The sequence below is a fragment of the Brienomyrus brachyistius genome, chromosome 8 (genome assembly GCF_023856365.1).
Source record: "Brienomyrus brachyistius isolate T26 chromosome 8, BBRACH_0.4, whole genome shotgun sequence".
In the NCBI taxonomy this organism is placed as follows: domain Eukaryota; kingdom Metazoa; phylum Chordata; class Actinopteri; order Osteoglossiformes; family Mormyridae; genus Brienomyrus; species Brienomyrus brachyistius.
This window is the reverse complement of record NC_064540.1, coordinates 18,148,114-18,174,740: the sequence shown is the minus strand read 5'-3', so window position 1 is coordinate 18,174,740 and position 26,627 is coordinate 18,148,114. Positions and strand designations below refer to the sequence as shown.

At 46.1% G+C, this 26,627-nt stretch overlaps 1 protein-coding gene across 1 annotated transcript; it reads right to left on the bottom strand.

The window, feature by feature from the left end:
- Window positions 1–427: 427 nt before the first annotated feature.
- dstyk (dual serine/threonine and tyrosine protein kinase) lies at window positions 428–23,941 on the bottom strand. Its single transcript, XM_049023247.1, has 14 exons — window positions 22,642–23,941; window positions 17,747–18,153; window positions 11,616–12,101; window positions 10,862–11,057; window positions 7,885–8,120; window positions 6,762–6,845; window positions 6,109–6,285; window positions 4,923–5,052; window positions 3,721–3,877; window positions 2,989–3,121; window positions 2,044–2,157; window positions 1,756–1,870; window positions 1,422–1,556; window positions 428–1,026 (listed from the first exon to the last, which is right to left on the bottom strand). The coding sequence occupies exons 1-14, from the start codon at window positions 22,841–22,843 to the stop codon at window positions 839–841; spliced, it is 2,760 nt and encodes a 919-aa protein (XP_048879204.1). The 5' UTR covers window positions 22,844–23,941; the 3' UTR covers window positions 428–838.
- Between the last annotated feature and the right edge of the window lie 2,686 nt (window positions 23,942–26,627).

Sequence of the window (26,627 nt, the reverse complement as noted above, 5' to 3'; positions counted from 1 at the left end):
TTTCATAAGTGCTTTGGGGACCAGAAACCATTCATAACATGTTCATATTCGTGCATCTAATAACATCTCTAACCATCCACAAGTTTCCAGCACTGAAATTAAATTTCCCTCTTGACTGGTCACCTAACATAATATCAGCAAAGAGCAAATTTATGATTTTAATTATTGAATTACGCATTAGTAATGGTAACACTAATAGCGACAGGTCACCAGCACCTACACAGCCAACAGGGGTGAGTCTGATGCTGCTGAACTGCAAAAGCATCCATTAAAGGAGGGGAAAAGAATCTATTTTAATTTGAATTGAATTCTGACATTTTCCACCTGAATAGCAATAGTGGAAAATCAAAGGAAAAAAAAAAAAAAAAACAGCGAGACAAAACTATACACTTTCCACCAGTACAAGCACTATAATACAGACAGGAGGTGTTTGTCAAAGTCTTTTTATTAAAAAATTCATTTATAACATAGCTTTTAAATACCAACAAAATTAATGTCTTTTCCTAATACTTGAAATTTTACTATTTGTAAAACAATGTTTTATGTCTAGTAACAAATCCTATGAAACGCAAACATTAGCATGCATGCTAAAATAGAAGCATAGTGTATGCTTGAATTATATATAAATACGCAATACATATCTATATATATATATAAGCACAGATTGGTGTGCATGTCGTGGGTTTTTCCACCTCTTAGGTCCTCTTAAATAGTGTATATAACTCTCATAAAAGAACGTTACGCTTCCTCAGTCCCATCCTTGCCTTTCCAGGCCGATTCTTTTCTGTAACTGTTTCCTTTCTATGGGCCTTTCTGGAGAGTTCAGCCCCGTTTAGGTTCAGGTGGAGTCATCGAGGCCCGCGCTCTTCTCGTCAGACTTTGAGGGGCACATACGGACCATGATGCTTTGCAGACTGGGCTGCACGATGCCCAGTAGGGGCCGCTGGGAGGCGTCCCCGTTCCAACAGGCCTCCATCAGCTGCCAGCACTCCTCGTCGAAGGTTGCCAAGCGCTCTGGCCTGGCACCTGATGGCGAAGTGGGGGGGGGGCATATGAGCGAACCTTTGGCCGAAACCCTACCCTGCACCCACTCATAAACCTGAGACGCCAGGTATTATTTAATAGCAGCACTCATTCATTTCAGATAAGAGGGGGGAGGACGTAATGCAATGTCAATCACCAGTTTAAGCCAATAAGAACCAAGGCAATCTATATGAGGCGGGTCTGAGCAATGATTGACAGTGCTATCATGAATCTCTCCCATAGGTTTTTACAGATTTGTATCTTGTCAATAGAGACACTAACAGCCAAGCCGCCTGGAGGCCATAGCGAGTGGAAAATTCTGCCGCTTACAGCAGCATGACTCAGAAGGCGGCTGTCGATCGCGCCCGGACCGGCGTAGACGCCTCGGCACGGCTCACCTTTCTTCACGTTGTTCCAGAGCTGATCCTTGCTTGAACACTTCTCGAAGGCTTCGGGCAGCTTGACGGAGCCAGTGCACAGGTACCAGAACAAGATCCCGAAGGCATAAACGTCTACAGAATTGTCATACTTTCCTGGAAAGAAGACAAACAAACTAACATTAATTTGAGGTTTTAAGAAACGGTACAAGCAGCCAACGGCTGTACTTGGGAGGAAAAGCTTTGCTGTAAAACAACCATATAAAAAGAATTAAGTCGACAGGCAATTAGACTCCTTGTTTGTGATCCAGCTTACAATGCAGCCATACAGAACAGTAACAGCCGACAGGCTAACCTGTGAACAGCTCTGGCGCCATGTGAATAGGAGTCCCCACAATACTGCCAGACATCATGGCCTCTGGCTTGCAGAAACCCAGGTCGGTGATCTTGGCACGGTTCTGTTTGTCCAGCTAACAAACAGCAGCACGTGCAAAATTTTACATAGAAAGAAAGATGATGGGAGAAAAGCAGCTGAATAAAGGTGGAAAGCTTCAAAGCATCTCTACAAGCATGAGGCGGAATCTGTCCTGGGCTGATATGAGATGACCCCCACCCAGGGTCAAAGGTCAGAGGTCAGACTCACCAGAACATTCTTCAGTTTGATGTCACGGTGTAGGAGGCCCTGACTGTGCAAGAAGCGGATCCCCTCCACGACGTCCAGGGCGATCTGCAGCCGTTCGCGTAAGGAGAGCCCGGCCTAAAATACACAGGCGGGGGGCATCACACAAGTACTCCTCCCCGCTGGAGAGGCCGACGCCAGCATTCGGCCACGTGTGAGCCCTCAACCTCAACCCGCCATGGCCACACGTCAAGCCTGAACCCAGCACAGCCCTCCCGCAAGTGTCTGCTCACAAGGCTCTATCTGGAAATATCTTTTACACTAAAAGGCACATGCACTGCATTCATCAGGGTGCTTTAGTGATACGTTGCCAGTGGCTGCATTTTCTTTGGTTTGTTATTTAATTAACTGGGTGGTAAATAATTAGTTTCTATCCCTGTTTGTTAAACAAAGCAAGCCTTCTTACGAAGTCGAGAGCCTATTTGAAGGCTGCATACTCGTGTCATGCGTGGTTGGTGGGGCACGGAATGGTTTGTCTATGATGCCATCTTAGTAATATTCATCCATCGCTAACAAACACGATATGGGGTTGGCAGATGACAAAATGCAGAGGGATTCCAGTCGCTCGCAGGGCGTACACACACCCCACACACACACACGCACCTAGCCTTTGGACAGAGTGATGACTCATGCTGAGGGGGGGGGGATCCTAGTGGGGATAAGACCCCCCAACCGAGAAGGACCAAGGGGACAGGGCTAATCGCTGAGCCGAGGCACCATCCTGGTTTAATAATACTTTTACAAAATTACGTTGTTGCTTAGCTGGGAGGGTGAATCACAGATTCCTCACAATATTAAAACAACTGCGATGTGAATACAAGCAGGTAATAATGTCATAGCCTGTGAGGCGGACCGGTGCACTGCGACCTTTCTCCTGAAAGCCCAGCCGCCGCCGGCCGTTGGCGCTACCTTGAGCCCCGTGTAGAGGTCCCGCTGGAGCCGCTCCATGATGAGCAGCACGGCGATGCTGGATCCACCTCCGTACGAGTGGTCGATGATGGAGCCGTGCAGGTCCACTAGCCGCTCGTGCTTCGGCAGGGACCTGGTGGGACAAAATGACGATGGCCGTTCTCCTCATGCTGACACATGGAGCTTTGCTTAATAAAGAGCGTTTCTCAATGGCAAGAATGCAAAGACCGTACTTCTGCTCTTGGCAAGAATGCTCTTGCCAACTTGTCTCCCAAGAATGAACAATGACTCATGGGATTGGTATAGTTTGGCAATGATGTAACCGAGGCATCCTTGATATTTGTGGCAGAACGACATCTGGGGATTTTTAACATCCGGATTTGTACACCTGTTCTTAGTATTGGAGATGGTCTTCGGTAATGGAAGATGACATAAAATGGAAGGATGGTCAAGTATACATTCCAAGAAACACCTAGTCTCCTCGCTCATCCAGGATCCTACCGGTGAACAGCCTACCCACAACACAGACAGACATACATCCACTCCTTCAGCCTCTCACCTGACTCATATAGCAAAAACATTCATTTCCGGTTCAAACACAAATCAGTACACAAACAGAAGGGGCATTTTCAAACTCTCCCCCCTTTAATATGCTGTGGGGTATAAAGGCGCAAGCAGGAATCGCCGTGGGTGAGCTGAAGTGTGCAAAGCGCATAGGCAGCACCGGCTCACCGGGTGTAGTGGAATTCCAACGCTAGGTCGTTCCAGTGCTTGTCGTCCGGAGGCACGACGGACTTGAGGGCACAGGGATAGTGGCCCCCCCAGCTGTCACAGAGGTAGACCACGCCGTACTGGCCGCGACCCAGCTCCCGGCCCAGCTTCGGCTTGCCTGTGGCAATCGCAGTATTGGGGTTAGCCAAACCAGCATCTCTGTACTGCACTGACAGGCCACAGAGCATCTCTGCGATCCACTCTACAGGCACACACTGGAAACAGACTGCAGTGGCTGTGAAACGAGGGCGAGCAGCATGACCATCAGGGCTTCAGGTGTGACGCGTAAGCAGCTGTGTGTGCGAGCAGAGCCCAGGTCCGTTAGAGGTCTGCTTGTGTGTTTGGTTACACCAAAGACGCCCCTTACGAGGAAGGGGTAGAGACCCTGGTGTGGTGGGGGTTAAAGTCCCGCGTTTTTGGATATGATAAATAATAATAATAACCATAATTGATTCTAGTTTTTTCTGTGCTTATTTAAATTCCTTTTTTACGCCTGTAAAACACTTTATAAACCCTGTTAAAAAACAGCACTGCTATTAGTAATAGTGATATTTCTGCATGGCAAATCATTTACGTGTAGAAGCAGGAGTGCAACAGAGAAAAGTTCCCAACTGTCCTGACATGTACGCTGCTTGTTGAGTAACTGACTCATTCATTGAGGCGTGTTCAAAACAGCAGCAGTGTGGAGCTCATTCTGTGAAAACAGGTGTCAAATTTATTAAGGAAGGGAAGCAAATGCTTCACATACTTCCTTCTGACGAGCTAAGTACAACGGGCCTTGCAAACACTGTTCGGAAGAACAACGTAATTTGATTAAAAAGTTGAAGAAAGGAAAACGTATAAAGAACTGCAGAAAATTATAGGATGCTCATCTAAAATGATCTCAAATGCTTTAAAATTGTAAAAAACCAGAAACACATGGAAGAAAACTATTGTTAAAACAGATTGCATCCTGTATATACAACAGACATAAGACTTGTTAATGATTTGATTTGGAATTTAATGCGTAATGTTTCCACTACATTTGAAATATCGAAATAAAAGCTATTCAAAAACATTTGTACTTCGCTACAATTAACAAACTTTTTTTTTTTTTTTTAACATATCTGTATATAAAGATTGACTGATTAGTGGACATGCTGGCTAGGGGCGCCGGCGCTCACCGTGCAGTAGTGCATCCCACAGCGAGCGGCTCTCCAGGGAGAGGCGGGCCAGGCGGGGGGCGTGGTCCTTCCGCACGCGCAGCCACAGGTCCTCCGTTCGCTCCAGGCGCCCTGTGTGGCCCTCCTCCAGCTGGGTGTGGGGGGGGGGGGGGGCTATTACCTTAGACCTAGGGACACAAGATTACCCCCCCCCCCCCAAACACCATGTCCACTCCGACCATGCAGCCTCAGCCCCCGCCAGGCAAAATTTCTCTTCTAGTCTATCATCGGAATTCCTGAGCCACTTAATCCAGTCTTTTAATTAGTTAATGCAATAAAAATGTGGACCGGGGGGGAGGGTTAGAACTGGTTTGTAAATCACTATTCTACACGTCTTAAATCTGGGTAGAAACCAATAACCTGTTTTGGACTGACATCTCACTCATTCTCATTTGTTCAGTGATGGATTCAAGCCGAACCACAGCACATATATGTTTGGCTTGTATTGGAAGTGTTTGATATTACAGGTCACACTGCCCCGTGTAAGACTACGGGCTTCAGCTTCATGGGCTGAAGCTGACGGAGTACTTTAGTTAGAGTCAGTGTTTAACATGTGTACCTTCAGGCATGGTCTGCTAATTCACATAATGGTTTTAGTGGAAAACCACACAAGGACATGTATGCATCCCCAAGCTGAGGGTCAGCATGTTGTTGGCAGAGTCCGTTTAACAATAAGGTGCCTGTGTGGCGAGCAGGCCGGCCTTTTGCAGCGCGAGCTTCCTGGTTTACCCCCGAGGAACCTCCATGGGGTATCATGTCTGCATAAATAAGAAACAGATTGTTTCTCTCAGTTCTGCCCTTTGAGGCACTGAACTGCCGAGAAGCCCCCAACTTCACAAAGATAGCCCTGTATGCCACAGTTCCTCCTCCTCTCCCCTTACTTAGGGGATGACTGCCCACAGCAGCCTTTATGAATGTTAAAGTAACAGCACATCTGCTTATATATATAAAAAAAACACAAAAACAAACATAAAAAACAAACACACAACATACCACTAATCATATTCACTACCTCGCCTCAACTTTACCCTCACAGAAACGTCAAGTCTGAATCACTGCAGAGAGTTCAGAGCCCTCTCTCTATTACCTTCAAACATTCTAGAATATTCTTCTGCCTTGTCTATGGGTGGATGTGGAGGGCCCGTACCTGCCGCAGGGAGGCAGCGAAGGCCTCGTGGGAGCTGTTGAGCCGTGTACGGAATTGGGAGCAGATGCTCTTGGCCAGTTTGGCGGCGCTCAGGCTCTCGATGGCATCCTGGGCCACTTTCCTCTTCCAGTCGGGCGTAATGGCCGGTGGGTTCACCCACGTCAGCCTCTGGAGGATCTGCGGGAAACGGGGAAGCAAGGATGAAAATGACCGCCGCTGTATGCAGTCACAGGACTTAGCAGTGACAGACATGGATCGGATCAAAACAAACCTAGCTGCTGCATAAGGAATGACAAAATCAGCTTGAAACTCTTCTCCTAATGAGAAATTCGACTTCAGTGTTACCTAGCATGGTATTTACGATATACACCTATAACCAAATAAAAGGTTTATACGGCCTGGGCTTTGAGAAGGCGTTTCGCTTGTGTGAGAGATGAAAGGTAAAAGGGTCAAAGAAAAACAACATCTGTGCATCAACTGTGGCTGGCTGCCACTGAGCCTGTGCCTTGGGTGCTACTCAGAAATGACAGTAGATAGAAGCCGCAAAGACAAAACTCTGTAGACATCAACACATAAGACACAGAAGGTAGAAAAAAATTTGGCTGAACCCTCGGGAAGAAGCGATTAGCTGGGGATAAGCCCCAGACTCTTACCTGTTTAATCTGCTCCCACACCAACCGCGTGACCGACGAGCCCGAATGGAAGGTAACCTCAACATGGTAGGCGGCGTTGAGGATCTGAGAGAGGTGCGGAGACACTCGTAAGCGGGGAACTAACAGGGAACTACGCAGTTTCAGAGGTTAAGGGCTGCAGCATGAACAAACAGCCAGTATCACCGTGGCGGCCATCTTACGTGATTGTGCTCTTTGCTCAAAAGCATTTTCATAGTATATTAGGGGCTACAATAAACTGTCAATGACAGCCTGGTTTAAACCCAATGGGAATAAAGCACCTGAAAGAGAAGCACTGAGCTATTTACAGGGGCGGTAATTTCATGTTATAGATAAACAAAAAAAAATTTAAAAAGCACTGATTCCTACATCACTGTCTAACAGCCCCACCCCCCTCCCATCCCCAGAGCAAAACCTCAAGGGTTAAAGGGTCTGAAATAAGCCTAGACATTGGTTTGCCCTGATGGTCCATTTTCAGACACCACCTCACAAAGCCCTAACTGCACACGCCAAACCATGTTCGCTTCTGGGGTCCATGCAGCCTTACAAAAGCAGAATTAGTGTGCTGCAGTCTCCCTGGGTGAAAGGGCGGCTTTCAGCCTGGACGGGTAGCCTTCGCGCTTCTGCCACCACCGGGTCTCCGCAGACAGTTTCACTGCCGCACTGCTTCCAAACCCGACTGTGACCAACATCTCCCAGTGTGACCCAATCCTCTAAAGCTTTTTAACTCACGCTAAAAGCACAATTCAAGAATTTTAATCGAGGAAAGCAACAAGACATTCCTGTGCTGTTTTTGTGCCCCTAGCAGATCCGGAGCTTGAGTCCTTTGCAGCTTTAGCGCTCAGTGGTTTAGGGCTTGATCGGAAAAAGTGGCTCTGTGGCCTTCTACCACCAGAGGTGGGGGATGGTTTCAGTAATTTTATTTCTAGGGAGAGATGGAAAGTTGTAGGACTACAGGTGGTGCCGATGGAAACTTCTACTGTCTGCAGAACTTTCAGAAAGAGGCAAAAACTCACATCCTTCTTGCCATCTTTACTGAACATTTAGGCACATGTCACTGAAAAGAAGGATTAATGAGCCCAGATCTGCGGACAGAGCCTCTCACCTGCTTGAGATGATTGGAGGTGATGTTGTGCACAGAGGAGTCCAGGTTGGACTCCAAGCTGCTGAGGCAGCGCTCCAGGGTCCCCACGAAGCTCTCGCGGAGGTAGTCCACCGAGCTGATGAGCTTGTTAGCCACTGCCTGGTTCAGCCGCACCACAATCAGTTCCTGGATCTGCTGGATGCAGGATTTGATATCCCGGGAGGTGACTGGCTCACCATTGGGTGTCACAATGATATCTGCGGGAGGGAGGGGGGGGAGAGAGAGGGGAACGCAGCACACAAACATTCAGACCTGAAAAAGCAGAACAGCCACCAAAGGATTTACCTGTGAAAGCCCCTCCCCCCCAAGGCTGGTTACAGGGTAATTCCGAAGACTAACAGAAGTCAACCAACGTGCAAGTTACACTCAGCTAAAGTTCCCAGAAATGTTCTGTGTGGCACCTACATGCTCACAGGTGTTAGGGGGAGCAAAGAGCAGGCGCACGTGAGCAGATCCCAGAAATAAATAACTGACAACTATAATAAATGGCCGTCAAGAATGGAAAAGGTTTACAAAGACAAATATTTCCTAATCTAAAAAGGAAGACCCCAAAACGGCCTATTGGGAAACACGGTTCATTCTTGTGAGCCCACCTGTGACAGAGCCCTTTGTAACTATGGTAACATGAGAACCATAAGGGTGGAATAAAAAAAAAAAACCCAAAGAAACAGGAAAACATCAGAATGGCGCCAATCCTTCATTCATAACCTAACGTGGTTTATGGTAGGATGGATGGTTCTACCCAGTGACATCGGAGAAGTTTGACATGGGGGGGGGGGGGGGGACGACAGGCGTGGGAGGGTTGGCTTGCAAGGAGTGGTGATTCTAACAGTTAAGGCAGTCTGCAGACACCATGCTTAGCTATGACAATTACCCCATTACAACACAGCACAACTTGTATAGCTGGATTTCAATATTCACAGGAACATTACACACGCAGACACTCACACACACGTGCAGACACTCACACACACTCACAAAGTGCAAAAGTTACTTCTGATAAGGTACCTTTAATGAAGAACCCACACAACACTCAGAGTAGCATGTTAGTAAGAATCAGACGGTGACACTGGCCAAATACTCATATGGAGGACAGCCTGGAGTAGCAGAGGAGGACCCAACAAGGGTGGGGAGTGCTGAATAAAAACCCACTTCCCCACCCTGCTTAAAATGCACCCAAACACAGGAAGATCCTCCTCCTCCAGCAGACACACACACACACACACACACACACACACACACACACACACACACACACACACACACACACACACACACACACACACACACACACACACACACACACACACACACACACCTGAATGGGATCGCACTCCCCCAGCCACCGTCTGCTGATCTAACTTAAAGTCACTTGTTGCATAATAGCAAGCTGATGATTCCCTAAAAGGGTCTGTGTTCTCTCTGGAGAAGATTTACTAGCGAGTCAGCCTGCTATTCACTGCAAATCAAGCAGGGCTCATCTGACAGGTTTAGGCACAGGACATTAAAGCAAACAGATGGGCTTGTTTTCTTTCAGGACCAAATGTGTTCATTGAGGAAACACTAAGCCTTGCGTTTATGCGAGTTTCTGTTCTTCATACCTATGTAATATTACTTTTAAAGGTAAACACTCCTTTGTGTCCGTGTGTGTGAGTGGCAGGCAGCAAGTTCAGCAAAGCATGTTGCTCGACAAGAGTTTTTGATTTGAGGCAAAGGTTTCATCTTACTGAGCCACGCCAACTAAAGACGACACTATAATTTCAAAAGAAAGTTATTCTCGTTGGTCGTTGCTGTTTTGGTGGGCAAACAAAACATTGCTTAAACTAAAACCTGGAAACTGCTTCAGACTGGCAGACCCCTACGTAGGCAGGACACAGCCACTGAGAGCCACAAATGCTCACAAACCAACTGCTACAGGAAAAAAGCAATTAGTAATGCTGTGCATCGACATTTAACAATGTATTCCCAAGAAACATACTATGTTACACTGCAAACAGGCACAAAGGTACATTCAGTGCAGGCAGCAGGGCCTATCGCAAAAGGGACCTTCAGCCTGTCCGGTCGAAAGGCCCATCAGACAAACAGTGAGGCTGCATTAAATTAATGGTGTGTCGTGACATTAATCACATGATTCTAGGAGACAATCTGAGAAACTAACAGCATTTCTCCAACTTGCTGGTCAGGTCATATGACTACAGTATACTATATGCTTTCAATGGCTTCTGCCCCCACACCTAATTGGAGGGAGGGGGGGGCACACAGTTACAAATGGGTTTTGTACATTGATACATTGGTAAAGCCCTTCAGTGTTCAGTAAATTTGCCTGAATTTAGAAAATTTTAAGATGCAGATACGGTTCCGCATTATTCTGAAGCAATGAAAGCAATCGGCAGCTGTATTTGGGTGGATTTTGTATTTGGAGAAATAAGAAATTGCCTCTTTATATAAATAATGCTGAGAGTTAATAAGCTTCTCGGTACCATAACAGTTTGGACTTAAAGCATTTGAAAACCTTATTAATCCAAATGACAACAAAACCTATTACACCTATTGTCGCCTCAGGCTTGCTTGGTGGGGTTCTGGCTGGTTAAATGTAAAGTGCTTTGTGACAATGACTGCTATATAAATAAAACTGAATTGAATTGAATACACCGGCAGCCAGGCTGAATGACCTGCAGCACGTGAAAGGCGCCCAGGCAGCATCAGGTTCTTGCTTAGATATTCTCTAGTCTGCACACAAAACACAATCCACATGCTCACTGTCTGCCTACAAGCACCTTAGTATTTAAAGGATTCCGCCTGGTTCAAACCGAGCAGGCCCACAAAATTCACAGCTTCCAAAGTTCTGCGCTTATCCAAAAACACAGTAGGACCTCAGGAGCTATGGACTACAGGTCCCAGCATGCCCCAGCGGGAGCTGCGGCCCGGCTTGCGTCACCTGTGAATTCCAGGTTGGCGGCATCCTCCAGCAGCTGTTCCTTCATGCTGCTCAGCGTCTCCACGATCATCTCCTTCATCTCCTCCTGCTTGCGGTTGGCGATGGCCATGAGGGAGGAGTAGAGCTCTCCCTCCTTCTCACGCGTATACTCCAGGCGGCGGGGCGTGATTTGAAGGTCTCGCTGCATGTCAAAAGCCTGGGGGGGGAGAAGCAGTGATGCTGCCTTCTCCTGGTTCTGAGCAACACAGCGGGTAGCAGACGGCCCCACGTTAATTTAGCCTGCCTGCCAGCTCAGCAAACCGGAAATGCAAATAACCAGCTTAATCGGGGGGGGGGGGGGGGGTCACAAGATATTTCACAATATTTCTTCGGCGATTCCATCCGTGATTAGTTTTTTAAAGATTTTGCTGAGGAGTATTCCAGGCCTACATTTAAATTAAAGAACAAGGGCTGTAACTGCATGTCAGACTTAACCAAATCAGGCAGTTTTCCAAGCGCTGTGGATCACTTATTCTACAGGCAGATCATTAATTAATTCATCAGATGCTATAGTAAAGCTGCTCTGTAGCGCCCTCAGCAGGACAACAACAGAACCACTGTAGGCCTTGGATCTTGAGAGCACAGGCCTGATGGCGTGAGCTGCCGAGATCCCTGGAGGGGATGCGAGCCTCTGGCTGCTCCCTGACCCCCACCCCCCATCCCCACACACCATGCTGCCCTTGCCAGCCTCTTATTTACTGCTGGCCATGCCTACCTGGTTGATGAAGAGGTCCAGGCAGCGACAGTGTAATGCGTTCAGGATGCTGGTGGCCTCCACTTGCTGGTACTGCAGCACCTGCCGGGCGAAAGGCACCAGGAGGCGGTGCAGCCGCTCGAAGGACTCGCCCAGGGCGCTCTGGGGCCTGGCCGAGAGGTGCGGACCCTGGGAGGGGGCGCCGCAGGAGCAGTTCCCTGCTGGGGAGCTGATGAAGCCCATGGAGAGCAGCTGCCGGTGCAGGGGGCTGCGCTCCCGCTCACTGCGCTCTGTGGCCGGCTCACCGGGCTCAGCCGGCACGCGGACGAAGCAGACGGGGAAGGAGAGCGCCTGCCGTATAGCATTCAGCTCTGCGATATGCCCAGCCGAGAGCAGCTCCTGGCTGACAGCATAGAGGAGAATGGGAACCACGTCGCGCTGACAGTCCTCCAGGGCGTCCTCGATGGGCTGCACCGTGGGGCACGGCACCACCAGGATCTTACACTCCTGTGGGGGGTTGTGACAGGAAGCTCTGTTACTATCCCATGGAAGCAGGAAGTCTTCTCACTGGTCATTCAGGCCACATTTCATACATCTATACAGTTTAAGATACCATTACATTCGTTTTATACAAACTACAGCTCAGCTTTTCTATACTTAGAAGCTCCAGAACACTGCAGTGCTAATCTAGCCATCATGTCCAGTACAGTGGGCTGTACTCAACATGTAGCCCAAACTTAGCAGCATAAGAAACAAGACAGGGATCTTAGATCTTAGAGGATGCACTTGCTTTTCCATAGATTATACTACCTGGTGTTCGTCTTCCAGCAAAGACGTTATATACAACATCACATGAGCAGCTTATGCTATCCTGTACGACTTGGGTTTTTATCTGGGAAGGTATCTGGATGTTACAGCTACTTGAGAAAACGTCTTTCATCAACAGCTTGAATTCATAAAATCGTGAGTTTGATCACCTGATAGAAATTTCCACTAATTCAACAGAGCAACTGGACAGGTGTGATGCGGTTTTTGAGAGACCAAGTCTGGAGTTGTCGATTGGACAGAACTCTGTAACCAGTACTTGCGAGTGAAGTTGAAGAGCGAAAAGGAGGGAGGGCACATGAGCGAGAGAGAGAGAGAGATGGAGAAGGAGAGATGACTCATCCAGATTCACAAAGGAAACAGTCAGTCCCGTCTCCAAGACACCAACACTGCAGGCAACTTTCATTAGAAAAGGGGCAGGTTGCCACTTAGCGCTGAGCGAAAGCGAAAACGGGCGAAGCTGGAACACAAAGACTACGCTCCAGGAGGGGGAAACGGCCGTGTCCATGACACAGACGTCCAGTTCGGACATTCTCTTCAAGCCTGAGACGGTCTCGCTTTCAGGCAGGCCTCATCAGGTTTGACACTGAAGCTCCAGGTACGCTAGACAAAAAGCAGGCCGGTGAGCACAATTAGCAGGCTAATGCGCTCAACCACACACTTCTAAAAACGGTTTGGTCCCACTTTGCACAAGCCTCCCGAATTCAGCACAGGGCTGCGAGGGCAGCTGGTCTGATCTGGCCAAACTAAAGCCTCCCCCTCCCGTTCACATTCCAGTTCTTGCTAATACCAGCTGAATTCACTTAGAAGTCTAATTCTACTGTAGCATGCGGTGCACATAGTGATATGCCTTCATGTTTGGCTATTTAATAATCTGTGATGTCCCACACGCAGGAAGCCATCTCCACCGTCTCCATAAACTATAAACACATGCTCTGGATCATCTTGCATTTCTCTACCCAGCACCAAACCAAACGATAACGAAATCTGGCTTTTTGTTTCCAAAAGGAGGATCACCTGCAACAGTCTGCAGTGAGGCAGCCACTGAGGCTTCAGGGCGACAGAGAAACGTGCGGCTCCCTCTCCAGGCGAGTTCCATGTCGGGGAAAGCAGGAAGTGAAAGAGGAAAGTGCAAGAGCTTCAAAGGGCCCTTGAATGACACAAACACTCAGAAATCTTTTCATATTCTCACTGAGGGCAATAAAACTGAACAATGCAGTCAGGGTGTAAACAAAATTCAGGGCAAATTATTTCATTAAAATACCTTAATAAAGCTGCTTTTGTCCCCTTTAATGCACATCTGTCAAGTCAAAGATTTGTGTGATATGAGCTACAAATACTTTGAGTTCATCCATACTAATTAAAAGTATTACAGCTAAAATAACTATATAGCCTCCTATGCACAAACTATGAATTTATAGAGAAATAGTACAAAACCATAAAAAAAAAAAAAAAAAAAAAAAAAAAAAACTGTTGCTAAACGTTTCTTTAAGACTAGTTCCAAGATCCAAGTTGGAATTAATTACATATGATTAGTGTTTTAACCAAAAAGTTTAAATGTTAAAAATGCTGGTTGTCTGGGGGAGGGGCACAATGTCCTCAGAAAGGAGAGTGCCAGTTAGCTGACAAGAGGTCTGCAGTATTGATTAAATGTCTACAAGTCCCTTTCGGTTTACTTTAAGCTGTGTCGTATTGTTTTTCCACACTGGGACGTGGTGTAGCCAGCTCAAACCCTAAAATAAAATAGCTTATCCTTCTCCTGCTGCCTTTCCACATTTACGTGTGGGGGCTGTCATGACCCCAAAGTCTATGCAAACCGACACACACTCATCCCAAAAACAAAATCAGTTGCCGCCCCGCAAACTGGGTCACTGACTCCGCCTGCTCTCAGCATCATTGTGGAATGGCCAATCAGCAACGCAACACAGAATAGATTATTACACTATTTGCTATCAGACAGTCAATGTAATCTGCTTCTCACTATACATTCCCTAAATTACATTTTTCCCCAAGTACCTGTCTTAACGTATTAATGTATACAACAGTTTTGGAAACACTAAAGCAAGTGAAACACAATCAAATCCATTTGTAAAACTATACAGTCTTATGCCGTATATTTTGCAACAGCCAGACTGTCATTACTCAACCCCCAGCCCCCCCTTGGGTAAGATGGTCCAAGAGGGGCTCCAATTTCAGATGGTAGAACCAAGGAACACTACCGAAGCAGTCAATAGTGGTGAGAAAACGAGTTCTATCCACGATAAAAATCAGGCCCAGGTTCCAAGCTCTCTTTCCTGATCAGAGCAACCTGCACAATAACCATGACAGACAACAGTGGGGGTGGCAGGGGCGTGGGAGGTGCCTCATCTGGTGAAGAAAGCGAGTCCTGAATGAGGTGCATGGCTCATACAAGACTCTATGGGGCTCTGACCTATGAGGCCCGGTGGGGGTGGGGGGGGGATGACAAAAATACAGCCCGAAAATACACCCACCCCACCCCCAAAGATTGTTCTCTGCAGTTCCACTTATGTAAATCTACCAGTTATCAGGGCTACTCAGATGGTGGACTCTGGACCCTAACCCGCCCCCAAAGATTTGACCACCACCACCCCCCTTGAAATCTCCTTCCAACTCCACTGGCTGTGACATGAAGACCTTCATCAGTAAAGTCAAGACAGATAACACGCTGTCATGATTTCACATTATACAAAAATAATGTCACAATTTCGGTCATTTACAGACAGCCATGCTTCCGCTAAACCCGGGCCAGCGGTGCTCATAGTTAACTCTTCCCACAATAGTACTCAAAACAAACATGAATGCAGATATGAATGACTAATAAAAAGAAGGGCATGTCTTAGCCACCCTATACTATAAAAAAAACATCGAAGACCAATAACTAACACCATTTAAAATTGCGTCTGAGTAATTTACAAGAACCCACACAACAAAAGCCCAGCACTGCACAAATACATCCAGTGCAAACACAATGGCAGTTATGCATAATACGCCACTTAAGGCATCACAAGTTTATCGGACTTCGTCAAGGACTGTTGTCAGAAAACCAGAAACAGGTTGGAAGACGGTTTTCTGGAAAAGGAGCTTTACGTGGGCAGCATCTCCGTACATCTCACGTTCATCCACGACTCTCGAAATCTTTCAAGAATTCCAGCAAAGGTACGCTGCATACTTAGTTTCTGCAAGCACAGGAAGAGGAACCTGGGACATCCCCCAATTATGAGTGAGAATAATGTCTGTATGGTGCCCGTACAGCGTCCATTATCTCAAGCCCTGCAATGACATACACTTTGTTAACTATATTTTGACAACAGTCAATGTGATTTTCTGGAGGGAAATTAATCATTTAATCAAGCAATCAATAAATAGATTAATCCATAGAAAAATAGCCGTTAGTGGCCGTCCTATATGGCATATTCAGCTTCATGTTCTGAGGCTGGATCGCAGAAGCTAGACCGAATTAATCGCCGCTGCAGCACCAACCCCCACAGCATCCGGGCAAAGCCACAGCTGCGCATCATGTGAAATGCAGCAGACAGTGGCCTTGCCTGCGCAGTTGTGACCCCAGCTGCTTGGTGAGGGGGTTAGACTCCCCAGGGCACATATGAGCACTGGCATTGTTTTCAGGGATTAGCCGGGCAGCCTACTACCACCACGCATGTGACAGTGACTGCCCGCCAGCCCACCACAGCCTGTGGCTCACACGCATAAGCTGGCCTGCTTAGCCACATAATTTCATCTATCTAGTACAGAGGTCTGTGTGGACAAAGCAGATCAATAGAGGACAATGATGACCAACAAGACAGGTACGCTGACAAAAGGGGGGATTAACTAAAGGCTCAAACTAAGAAACTCTTGACTTTCCAATGATGCATGAGATCAGAACTGAACAGATTGAGTGTTTTTTCTGAAACAGGATATTCTCACACAGGATATTCTCACACAGGATATTCTCATACATTGAAGTTGGCAAATCGAGGTCAATAAACTTCCGGTATATTCTGTCTAAACCTCTGTTTACCAGCCTAGGTGCTGCACATGGGCTGCGTTTGCATGACTGTCCCTCTAACTTTGATGCTCCTGTAGTGGTTCTGTTAAAAATAACTAGATCAGTTCAAGGTGAGAACCTATACTGGATTTTGACAGTTCGTCAATGTCTTGTGAGAATTAGGAGTGAGCATCCAACAGCCTCTCTGGCCGCTGAGAGCCTGGGTGGCCACATCATGCATGCCCGTCCCTTGTGACTCTCATAGGTTTTAGACATTGCTCTGATTTGTGGCCCATCTCTGTCCTCAGGGCCTGCCCTATAATTACCCGTGCTGTGCCGCATTTGTAAACAGAGAAAGCCACTGCCCACAAGGCTCACGACAAACTTCAAGAGAACAAGGGAATTCTGGAGGGGGGTGGGATCTCAAACCACAGGGGACAGACCTCCTAACATGTCTGGAGGTAGCAGACCGAGCAAATTATTGGTCCAAGGTGCGAAGCTCCATCGATTCCCTGCCACTTCATGTTAGCGGTAGCCTAACTGGGCATTTACATAACACTTCATGTGACTATAGAGGTCAAAGCAGCCCCGTTTCATCAGCTAAACCTTCCAGCAAGCACCTAACAGACAAGCAGTCAGAAAGACCTTTGGGAAATCCGCTCTCTGCTCACTTTTTTTTTTTTTAATTACAAAAACCAGAACCATCTCTAACTTCTCCAAAACTGGCAGTAACCAGGTCTGCACAAGTCTCCTAGTGGCAGCCGTTTGTCACTCTTAATATTGACAGAAGGGACTCCCCGAATATCAAGGGAGTGAGAACTGGTTCTGTTTTGTATTATTAGGCATTTCCACAGTAGAAACAGATCAAAATCAAGCTTTACGGCAAATCAGGCCTGTCCGGAAGTGCAAGTGCATCCTGGCAAGCTCTCAGACACCACAAAACACCAGAAAATGCTGCACTCTGTCATAAACAGTAGGTACTGAACAAGCCAGAATCACAATGTCCCCTTCAGCTGCTGCCTAAAAGGACACAATATACTTTAATGGAAATGCAATATAAAGCTTCTATAATGCATTCCAGACGCATTGATTGGGACACGGCTTTCCAACAAAAAAAATGTATATCCCGTATGATTAAAGAATTAAATAATTAGTTGCCGCAATGAGATTTGCTACACGTCACTTAGCTAGCAGAACAAAGTAGGAGATATGGCAAAACCAATCATTGTACAAGACAGACCACAGGCAGTGAGACAAAGATGAACGACGGGCTTCTCTCAAAGCTACCTCTGCGTTAGAGCCTGCGTGCTGCGGCACATACCTGCAGCAGGCCGTGATGCAGCGTGATCTCCAGCTCGGCCAGGCGCTGGGCAGGGTCCTCACACTCTTCCTGGATCTCCAGGTCCTCCCGGGGCACTGTGTCCCAGCGGCCACGGTGCGCTGCCAGCTGGTGCACCAGCTCATACTGGCCGGGCAGCGCCAGACTGAGGCGTGTCTGGCGGCCATGCGTGAAGCGCAGCTTGCGATGTTTGCAGGCGCCTCCCTCCCCGCAGGGAACGCTGCCGTCCCCCGGCCCCGCCGGCAGAAGTCGCTCCCCCAGGAGGGTGTTGAGCAGCTGATAACGGGAGGCGCAGTCCTGCCCCAGTACGACGATAAGGGGCGTGCTGCCCACGCTGGATTGCAGGTACTCCTCCTCATGGCGGGGGAAGGAAATGCAGCTCAGCTGACCTGGGGGCAGAGGGAAGGCGTCACGGGCAGAATGGGCAGGAGGCGCTCAGCAGCAGCTACCCGACCGGCATCTGTAAGAATGGCACATTCATGGGCACCGCCCATCAAAGACTGACCACATGTAGACCAAAATGCCATTATGCTGAGTAGAGGACGACAGACATTATCTTAATCTATAGATGTTCTTTTGAGGGACCGTCAACTACGACTTAACTCTATTAAACTGAACCGCTGCTGGATAATGACATCACACAGAGTCTGCCTATGGCTGGGGGCTTTCCAGGGGTCACATTGGGATGACTGTACACGCCCAGGAGTGTTAACAGAGACCTGTGGACAGTCAGAAGCCTCTGGTACACTGTTACCTTTAGACTCTTGCTACCCGTTCAAAAGACCAAAACAATTCACGGACGACCAAAATAAGACTTTCGACTTGGTTAGGTTTTAATAATAGATGATGGCTACTACCTTATTACAACGATGTTTCTCTCAATAGTGGATACCCACAGACCTCTAACCAGTAAAGATTACCCACAAGTTTTGCTAAATTCCAGACTGTTGTTTTCGTGGCAGCAACCAACTATCAACTCTAATGAAAACCTTTCAGCCAAGCAGCAATCATCCTCTCCTAAACTTGTTTGGTGCAAATGAAGCCTTTCAGTTAAAAGCAAGGCACTGTCGAGGGGAAAAATGAGCAATGAAAAATTTTTGTTTTTGAATGTTCTACAACTTAAACAAGCTCTTGTTCACACCAGCTTTACCACATGCCTTCATTCCATGTGTTTGATGCAGAAATATGGCATCATAAAGTCTTAGTTTTGTGTGTGCCAGCTAAATTAATTTCCACTGTTCTTGACTGGGTATTTATTGCAATTTATTTCTAAGTGCTCTACCCCCTGGACTGATGTGAAGACGCTCATAAAATACAAGACATTAGCAGACAGAGTTAAGAAACATTTCTGACTGATTACCCAGAAATAGAAATTTCACCAGAAGCTACTGCAGCAAACTTTTAATGAAACGGAACTTTGCAACACTGGTGTTCGAAAGGGGATTTTAACATGATATTCAGAAGCTGTGTGTATGAATGCTTCTGCTTGTAAACATACGATTTCCTAATCAAGACAAACCCTGACATAGCAACAGTGTCTTTAGCACACATGTCCTGCAATCCGTTTATCCAGGTTTGAAGCAATTTCTACAGCACAAGTTAGTTAAAACTGATGACCCAGCAACTGACATCATCTGGTGCCCAGGAAGGGCATGGGTTGATCACACTGCTATTTAGGGCTTCCACGACAGAAATGTGCATTGGGCATCCCAGCTGACAAAAAGCCTCCTTTGTGACCTGTCCCCTCTGCTTTTTTCACTCTTCACCCTGTCCCTTCTGAATCTCAGCATGGGCCATCTACGCCACAAACAGATATCACTTCTCCAATAAAAATAAAAAAAAAAATGAAAATGCCAGGCAGTCCAGGTACATCTTGCTACTAAGCAGTGCAGCTCAACACATTTTATTTATAAACCTTCATTTCCTTCCAAAGTCACATTTTATTGCACCCTGAGCAACTCTGATTGCTGACATTTAGTGACACCCTTCCAGACCCCTAAAGGTATCAAGTCAGCAGGTTAACTCTTCGAGGATAGAGCTTGCATAGCACAACAGCTTGACGAGTCTGATAATCAAAAACACCGGTGGGAACTAGCTACAGCTACAGAAGAGAACTGCGCTTTCTTGACGCACCTAGTGTTCTGCTCTGGCTTTGAGAATGGACTCGAGTATCAGCTTGTTCAGCATCAAAATCAAAAACCACTGTCTGAGTCACATGGGAAAAAAAAATCTCTTTCGGCAAGATAATTAAAGTGACGACCCTAACAAAATAATGTGCTAGTGAGAACCAGTTAGACCAGTGTGCCGTGATGAATTGGTGGGGGCAGGTTCACAAGCCACTGACACCCCCACACTCTCCTGTTATTCTCCAGTTATCACCTGAGAATAATGGAACTTTTCTGGACATTGGTTGATTTGGCACGGACTGACCCACGTGTGTGTGGACCATGCACGGCCACACACAGTTTATTTGTTTTATCACAGTGCAAGTGCATTGCCACATAGGAGTATGCAGAACGGATATTACAGAAAAATAAACAAATTACGCTTATTAAGCTGACAAAATCTTACTAATCGAAACAGATGCATTTTGCATTAATTACAATTATGCAGTGATGCTTTTTCTTTTTTTTGGGGTGGGGGGTGGAGGGGTGAAAGACCTAGTCTATGAGAATAATGGATTTCCACCAAATAATTTAATTTATAATTAGAACATGGCCATTTTCAATCATCAAATAAGACCCTTTGCACATCAAGTGAGAAAGACACTGTTCAGTTCTCTGTTAGCTGTACAGAAATTAATCCCCATACATTGTATCATTAAAGAATCTCCACAGAAGTCTCACATGGTCCAAACTATTTACGATGCCTACAAGCTGCACTGCTATCAGTAATTTCCTAGAATATCATAAAACTAGGTTCCGCTGGTATAAAAGACACCAAGTTCTTTCTGGCCAATAACAACATCAAGTCGGTCTCAGTTGCGTGATAGTTAGTTCACACCCACTGGAACTAATTTGTACTTGGGGTTGGGAGATTCCCAGCTCTTTTGCATGCTGTGGTGAATGAATGAAACACTAAAATAACCATACACCCCCCACCCCAAATTCAAAGGCAAAATTGCATGCATTCATATCAGCTTTAAAAATGCATTTCCCCCCATGACGCTCTGTGCTACCGCCAACCTCTTCAAATTGATTCGTACAGTTGCACTGTATCCTTACGAGCCGCACCTTTCCCATTTGTTTATGGCAACATATAAGTGGCCAAACGTTTAACGGTTTTCAAACGACATCTGTTTGTTGTGATGATAAACAGTAGCTGTGCAAGTCCATGCTGAAAGCCGTTTCCCACAAGATTCATTGGCGAACAGTAGACTACGAACCTTAAATTGTTTATGCAGTTTGCATAAATATATTGTGGGCAGTGGTGGCTTGATGGTTAGGGAAGCGCACTTGTAATTGAAAGATTGCAGGTTCCAACAGTTTAACGTATGTAGTGTACTGTTCACCAATGAATCCCTGACCAGGAAGGCGCCACTGAGGTACCCTGAGCAAGGCACCGCCCCCAAGCACTGCTCCCTGGGTGCTGAATTAGCTGCCCCCTGCTATGTCACGATGTCACATATGGATTAAATGCAGAGGACACACTTCGTTGTTGTGCACTGTGTGCTGTGGCATGTTAACAATGACAATTAATCACTAAATTCTAAATTCTAATAAGGTGGGACAAATTTATCAGGGACTTCCATATTCTATGAAAAGGATACATTTATAAAAAAATCAAAGTGTGTGTTTCTTAAAATATATGGATGGGAATACAACGCTTACATTGTGCCTCAAACGTGTGACCTACTCAAAATGAACACAGCAACCCTACTGGTTTGTAAAATATAATAAAACAATGTTTTGAGATCTTTGTGCTGTTAGTAGTGCATGTGACTGAAGGATTTTTTTTTGTCCTCAAATTTCAAAACAGCAGTTCTAACAATGGCAAATTGTACAATTTCGCACAGGTTTTAACAATGTTGAGCAACCTCCCATGTAGCTGCCTTAATCTGCCGAGAAGTTTCCCTGTAAATCTCTTTTAATACAAATGTCTTCAGCTGGTCTGATAGGACGAAAATCCCACCTTCCCCTAGTTGGCGTTATTTTTCCCTCTTACTTTGTCAGCATCGGTTCTCGTGGTCTATAAAATAAACGGACTTAACCGCGATAGATCACAAAAACGTGAGGCAGATCATTGTGACCCCTTCCCCCACCAAAAAAAAAAAAAAAAACACACAGATACCAGCCGGAGATTCAGCCCTCATTCGTCTTAATGCGCTATTCTACCAAAGCAGCAAATACAAAGTTGTGCTTTATGCACATCGCTCATTCGTACCACCATCCTCCCCGGGATTCATTGTGCGTCATTTCTGATAGCTGGGCCTTTTAGTGCGGCCTCTCCGGCCCGAACCCTTCAGATTCTGCACGTGCTCTCTCTCGGACAGTATTTATAAACTATGCGGGAGATTGCAGGCAAATTAATAACCTAAAGGGAGGCAGGATGACTGTGCAAAACAGTTCTGGTACACAAGGGCTATCCCGTGCCAGGCGAGGAGGAGGGGCAGGGTTGCCAAGTTTGGTATACATTCATTTACATGTATGTAAGAGTTTTATTACCTTGTAAACAGTCTGTAGGGTTTGCAAACTACCCCAACGCTTCTGATATAGCTATTTTGGGTTTATAATGGGACAATATAGATTCCCGTACGAATTCATGCATGAGAATCTGAAAGCTTCGGTGTCACGCCAGATGCGTGAGATCTGGCAGCCCTGGAGGGGGGGGGGGAGCTCGGGGATGCTCGGGACGGCGGCGGGATGAGGCGCCCCTACCTGCTTCCACCTCCAGCATCTCGGAGCCGGCGGCAGACGCCGCGCAGGCATTGCTGTAGTTCTGCCGGATCTCTCGGAAAAATGAGTCTGTCTCTTTCAGGTTCTTTTTCAGCAGCACCGAGTGCTTGTTATACACACTAAAGGTCCGGGTCAGTTCTCTCGTTAGAGGGCTGGCTCTCTGTGGATTACCCCCACCCTCCATGCCCGAGCCGCGGACGCCCTGCCTCTAACACACACACACACACACACACACCCACTACGGCGTGACACGTTATACCCGTTAGCTAGTAGCCTTTCGACACGAGTCCGGCCCAAATTGCAGCTTTATTTATGGGCGATAAAGGTGTCCGGCCGCCTCCAAGTGCAAGAAAGAGCGCTTCTGCGTTTACCGTTAGCCAGCTGACAGCATAGTAAAGTCCACCCGCCCCGCACGTTGCCGGACACCGTGCAAATAATGTCAGCTTAGACTCTCACTGTGGAGAGATAAGGAAAAGAAGAGACGATAACTGTCGGGCACCCCAGTTAGCGTCAACTGCCACCAGTACCAGAGCCCAAAGCGACGCCGGGGCCCTGGTTACGCGGCCCCCGTACGGATCTCAGCATCCACTGTAAACATCCTGCGCACCAAACGTGAAGACCGACAAAAACAAGGAGGGGAAGAAAGTAAGTCGGCGCTTTAAAGAAAAACCATCCGAAACAGTGAGAGTCACCCAACAAACATGCCTAAAAGCATCCCCCCCAGGACGCACCGTCCGCCGTCGGACCGGGGAAAGGCAGCGACTCGCTGCGTAAACGGAGCGGCGGCTAACTAGCTGCTACACGCGGAGTCGGGCTGCTCTGGTTAGCGCGACTAAGCCGGGATGCGGCGCCTTTCCTCGGCAAGAACGTTAATTTGACTTTGAATGAAAGAAAAAAAAGCATAAATATATATATACAAACACACTAGCTAGCTAATTAGCTAGCCGTCCAGCTACCTAGCAAGCCGCATAGCTCTGCCAACAGACATCCAGCTCGCCGAAAGTATCCCGAAAGCCGGCGGGCGACGAGGCTTCGCCAGACGGCTTCTCGAGGCGGCTCCGCTCCCCTTAAGCCGCGCGCCGTGCAGTTCCCCCAACTTCCCGCCCGCGCAGCCGCATTTCACGGACCAGGTCGCCGCAGAAGGTCCCTCAGAGCTGCAGTAGTTCTCCCGCAAATGCCGCGGTGGATGGACATGACATTAAGAGAGAAACCCGCCCATCACACTGAAACAAACAATCCTCAGCGTACGCCTGGGCGAAGGATATCTGATAGGTGGCAATGAACAGCCTGCCCCACTGATTTCTGGGTAATGTAGTTGTTGTATACAACAATAACAACATGCTTACACCCATCCATCTTCCAACCCCTCAACCTGTGTAAACTCGCAGAGAGCTACTCCGGTAACATAGGGCACACCCTGGAAAGAATGCCAGTAATTAATAATCTGAATATGCATACAAAAACACGCCATGAACAATTTTGATTCCATTTAGTCTAACTGTGTGTTTTCCCACTACACTAGGAAAACGGCGCCACTTAGCGAGAAGATGCAAACTTCACACACACAAGTGGGCGTCGAATCTCCATACCTCCGTACGAATGAATCCGTTTTCAAATAGAGATTTACTTGAATAACATAACACTTTCGTTTCTTTAAGTGGAAAACCACTGTTGGCTTATAAGTATGGTAGATCATTGTTCATTTTCTATAATTATTATGTCAATCTATGTATAGTGTAAACTGTTTTAGATATGTGAAAGAAAATAACAAATATCAAAGTTTCTTTTTAAGTTAGAAATTACCCGAGTCTCACTGTATCATGAAGTATTGCAATAAGAGTAAAAATGTGAATGTTTGGTTAGGCTGCCATCTAGTGGTCAACTATAATGTACAACATTCAACAATCTAATCAGGAGGTGAGAAATTCTAGGCTTCGCGGAGTATGGGGGTGTTCCAAACTAAGCCACTATTAGGTAAATAATCTATATTATTATTCACAAAGGTAATAAAATATGTCGGCCTACATTTACTGAAGGATGTTTTATTCTAACATTGCAACATATCTTCATTCCAGTTTAATAAAGTAAATGCGAAAGATTTAACCAACGTCTTCAGTTTTATCTGACAATTAAAGTTAAGGATAATTAAGTATGAATATGTTGGAAAGCTCACATTCTTTACTTCAACGTTGATAAATATCAGAATCTAAAGATTTTACAAAAGTCTATTCATAAAGTGCATTACGGCAGGATACACTCCGTCTCCGGGTTAAATCCGGACAACTCGTACTCGAATAGACTGCCGTAAAGCCTATTGTATTAAACGTCTGAGTTAAATACAATGGTTCATAATAACGAACGCAGGCACATAAGCCGTGACGCTCATAAAAAGATCGTGCGGCTCAGCGGTTCGTCATCCACTTATTAATATCATAATGTTACCTCACCAATGCCCCCTCCGGTATGCAAGATATTAATGTTAAGATTCACCTTTAATCATGACGTTTTTCCCTTTTTTCTATCGAAACCGTTCTAAGAACAGTTTCTTTAATGTTAGTTTGTCTTTTTAACCACGCTGTAGGCTATACATACACACAGATTCTCTCTCTCTCTCTTTCTACCCCCCCCCCATAGGCCTACATAACTGTATGTAGTTACTTTTATTATTAATACTGTATTATTTTTATTATCAGGCATATTAATAATAGGTATATATTTTTCTCCTTATTATTATCCATCCAACCATTTTCCAAACTGCTTATCCTACTGGGTTGCAGGGGGAGCCTATCCCGGAATCAATGGGCACTAGTTCAATTACCTTGTATAGTAACATGTCTTTGGACTGTAGGGGGAAACCGGAGTACCCGGAGGAAACCCCATGACGACATGGGGAAAACATGCAAACTCCACACACATGTGACCCAGGCGGAGACTCGAACCCAGGTCCCAGAGGTGTGAGGCAGCAGTCCTATTATTATTATTATTGTTATTATTGTTATTATTATTATTATTAGCCGCATTACTAATAGGTATATATTCTTATTATTATTATTAGCTTGTGTTTAAGACGTTTTAGTGTACTCAGAAGTGTTTCTTTAGTATGCATAGAAAGGTAAAATAGGCCTATGTACTGTATACTAAGAGAAACATTTCACTAACTGACGCTAAATAAGGACCGTATGTACCTGTTCTGACTTACCTACTAATTAGACTTCATACAACCCTAGGGATGGGTCTCTCTTGTAGCCGGGGGGCTGCCTGTCTGCTAAAACTGAGCACCTCTGGTAAATATCCTTGGTATCTGTGAACTTGTACGTTTTCATCTCTCCTACGAAAGTGTTCTGTTCAAATGTCTTCCAAGTAAAAATTCTCAGTTTTAATGTTAAGAAGAAACAAACCTTTACTTTGCATAGTAACTTTTGGGATTCTGACTCATTTTCACTTCAGAGGAAGCCAGAGTACCTCACTTCACACGCATCAATGGACCCCTCTGTGTGAAGGAAACAACATCGCTAACTGCTGCTGAAAAACATTCATTCAATCCAGTACATATGAAGAAGTTCGGTTTTCTTAAAGTTCACTCACAAAAATCATCAAGCTGTATGGTGAAAACAGCTGTAATGAAGACTGTCTCAGAAAAAGCAGCCCAGTAGTTACTGCTTCTACTGCTCAGAAACTGGCAAATAACTCGACCTTCACAGTTCAAACCGATGCCTCGCAGACACATCTCAAGGTAAACTGCAAATGTTGTATGATGAAACAAAGACTGAACCTGGTTAAAAAACAAGCTTCATAAGGTCCTCACAATCTCATTATTTAAATATCAATGTAGCTTATCTTTCTACTATAACTTTCAAGAAATTGAATCTGCAGCTTTCTTGAAGTTCACAGTCGTTTCCAGTAAACAGAGAATGAAGAATGACATTCATCCATTGTCTGATAAGCAGAATTTCAGGTTCTTATTTGTA

Coding starts and splice junctions, on each gene's coding strand:
- dstyk (XM_049023247.1), bottom strand. CDS start 22,843: ATGGAGGGTGGGGGTAATCCACAGAGAGCCAGCCCTCTAACGAGAGAA. Junction 3,878..4,922: donor GTGGGATGCACTACTGCACG/GTGAGCGCCGGC, acceptor CGATTGCCACAG/GCAAGCCGAAGCTGGGCCGG. Junction 3,122..3,720: donor TTGGAATTCCACTACACCCG/GTGAGCCGGTGC, acceptor TTGTCCCACCAG/GTCCCTGCCGAAGCACGAGC.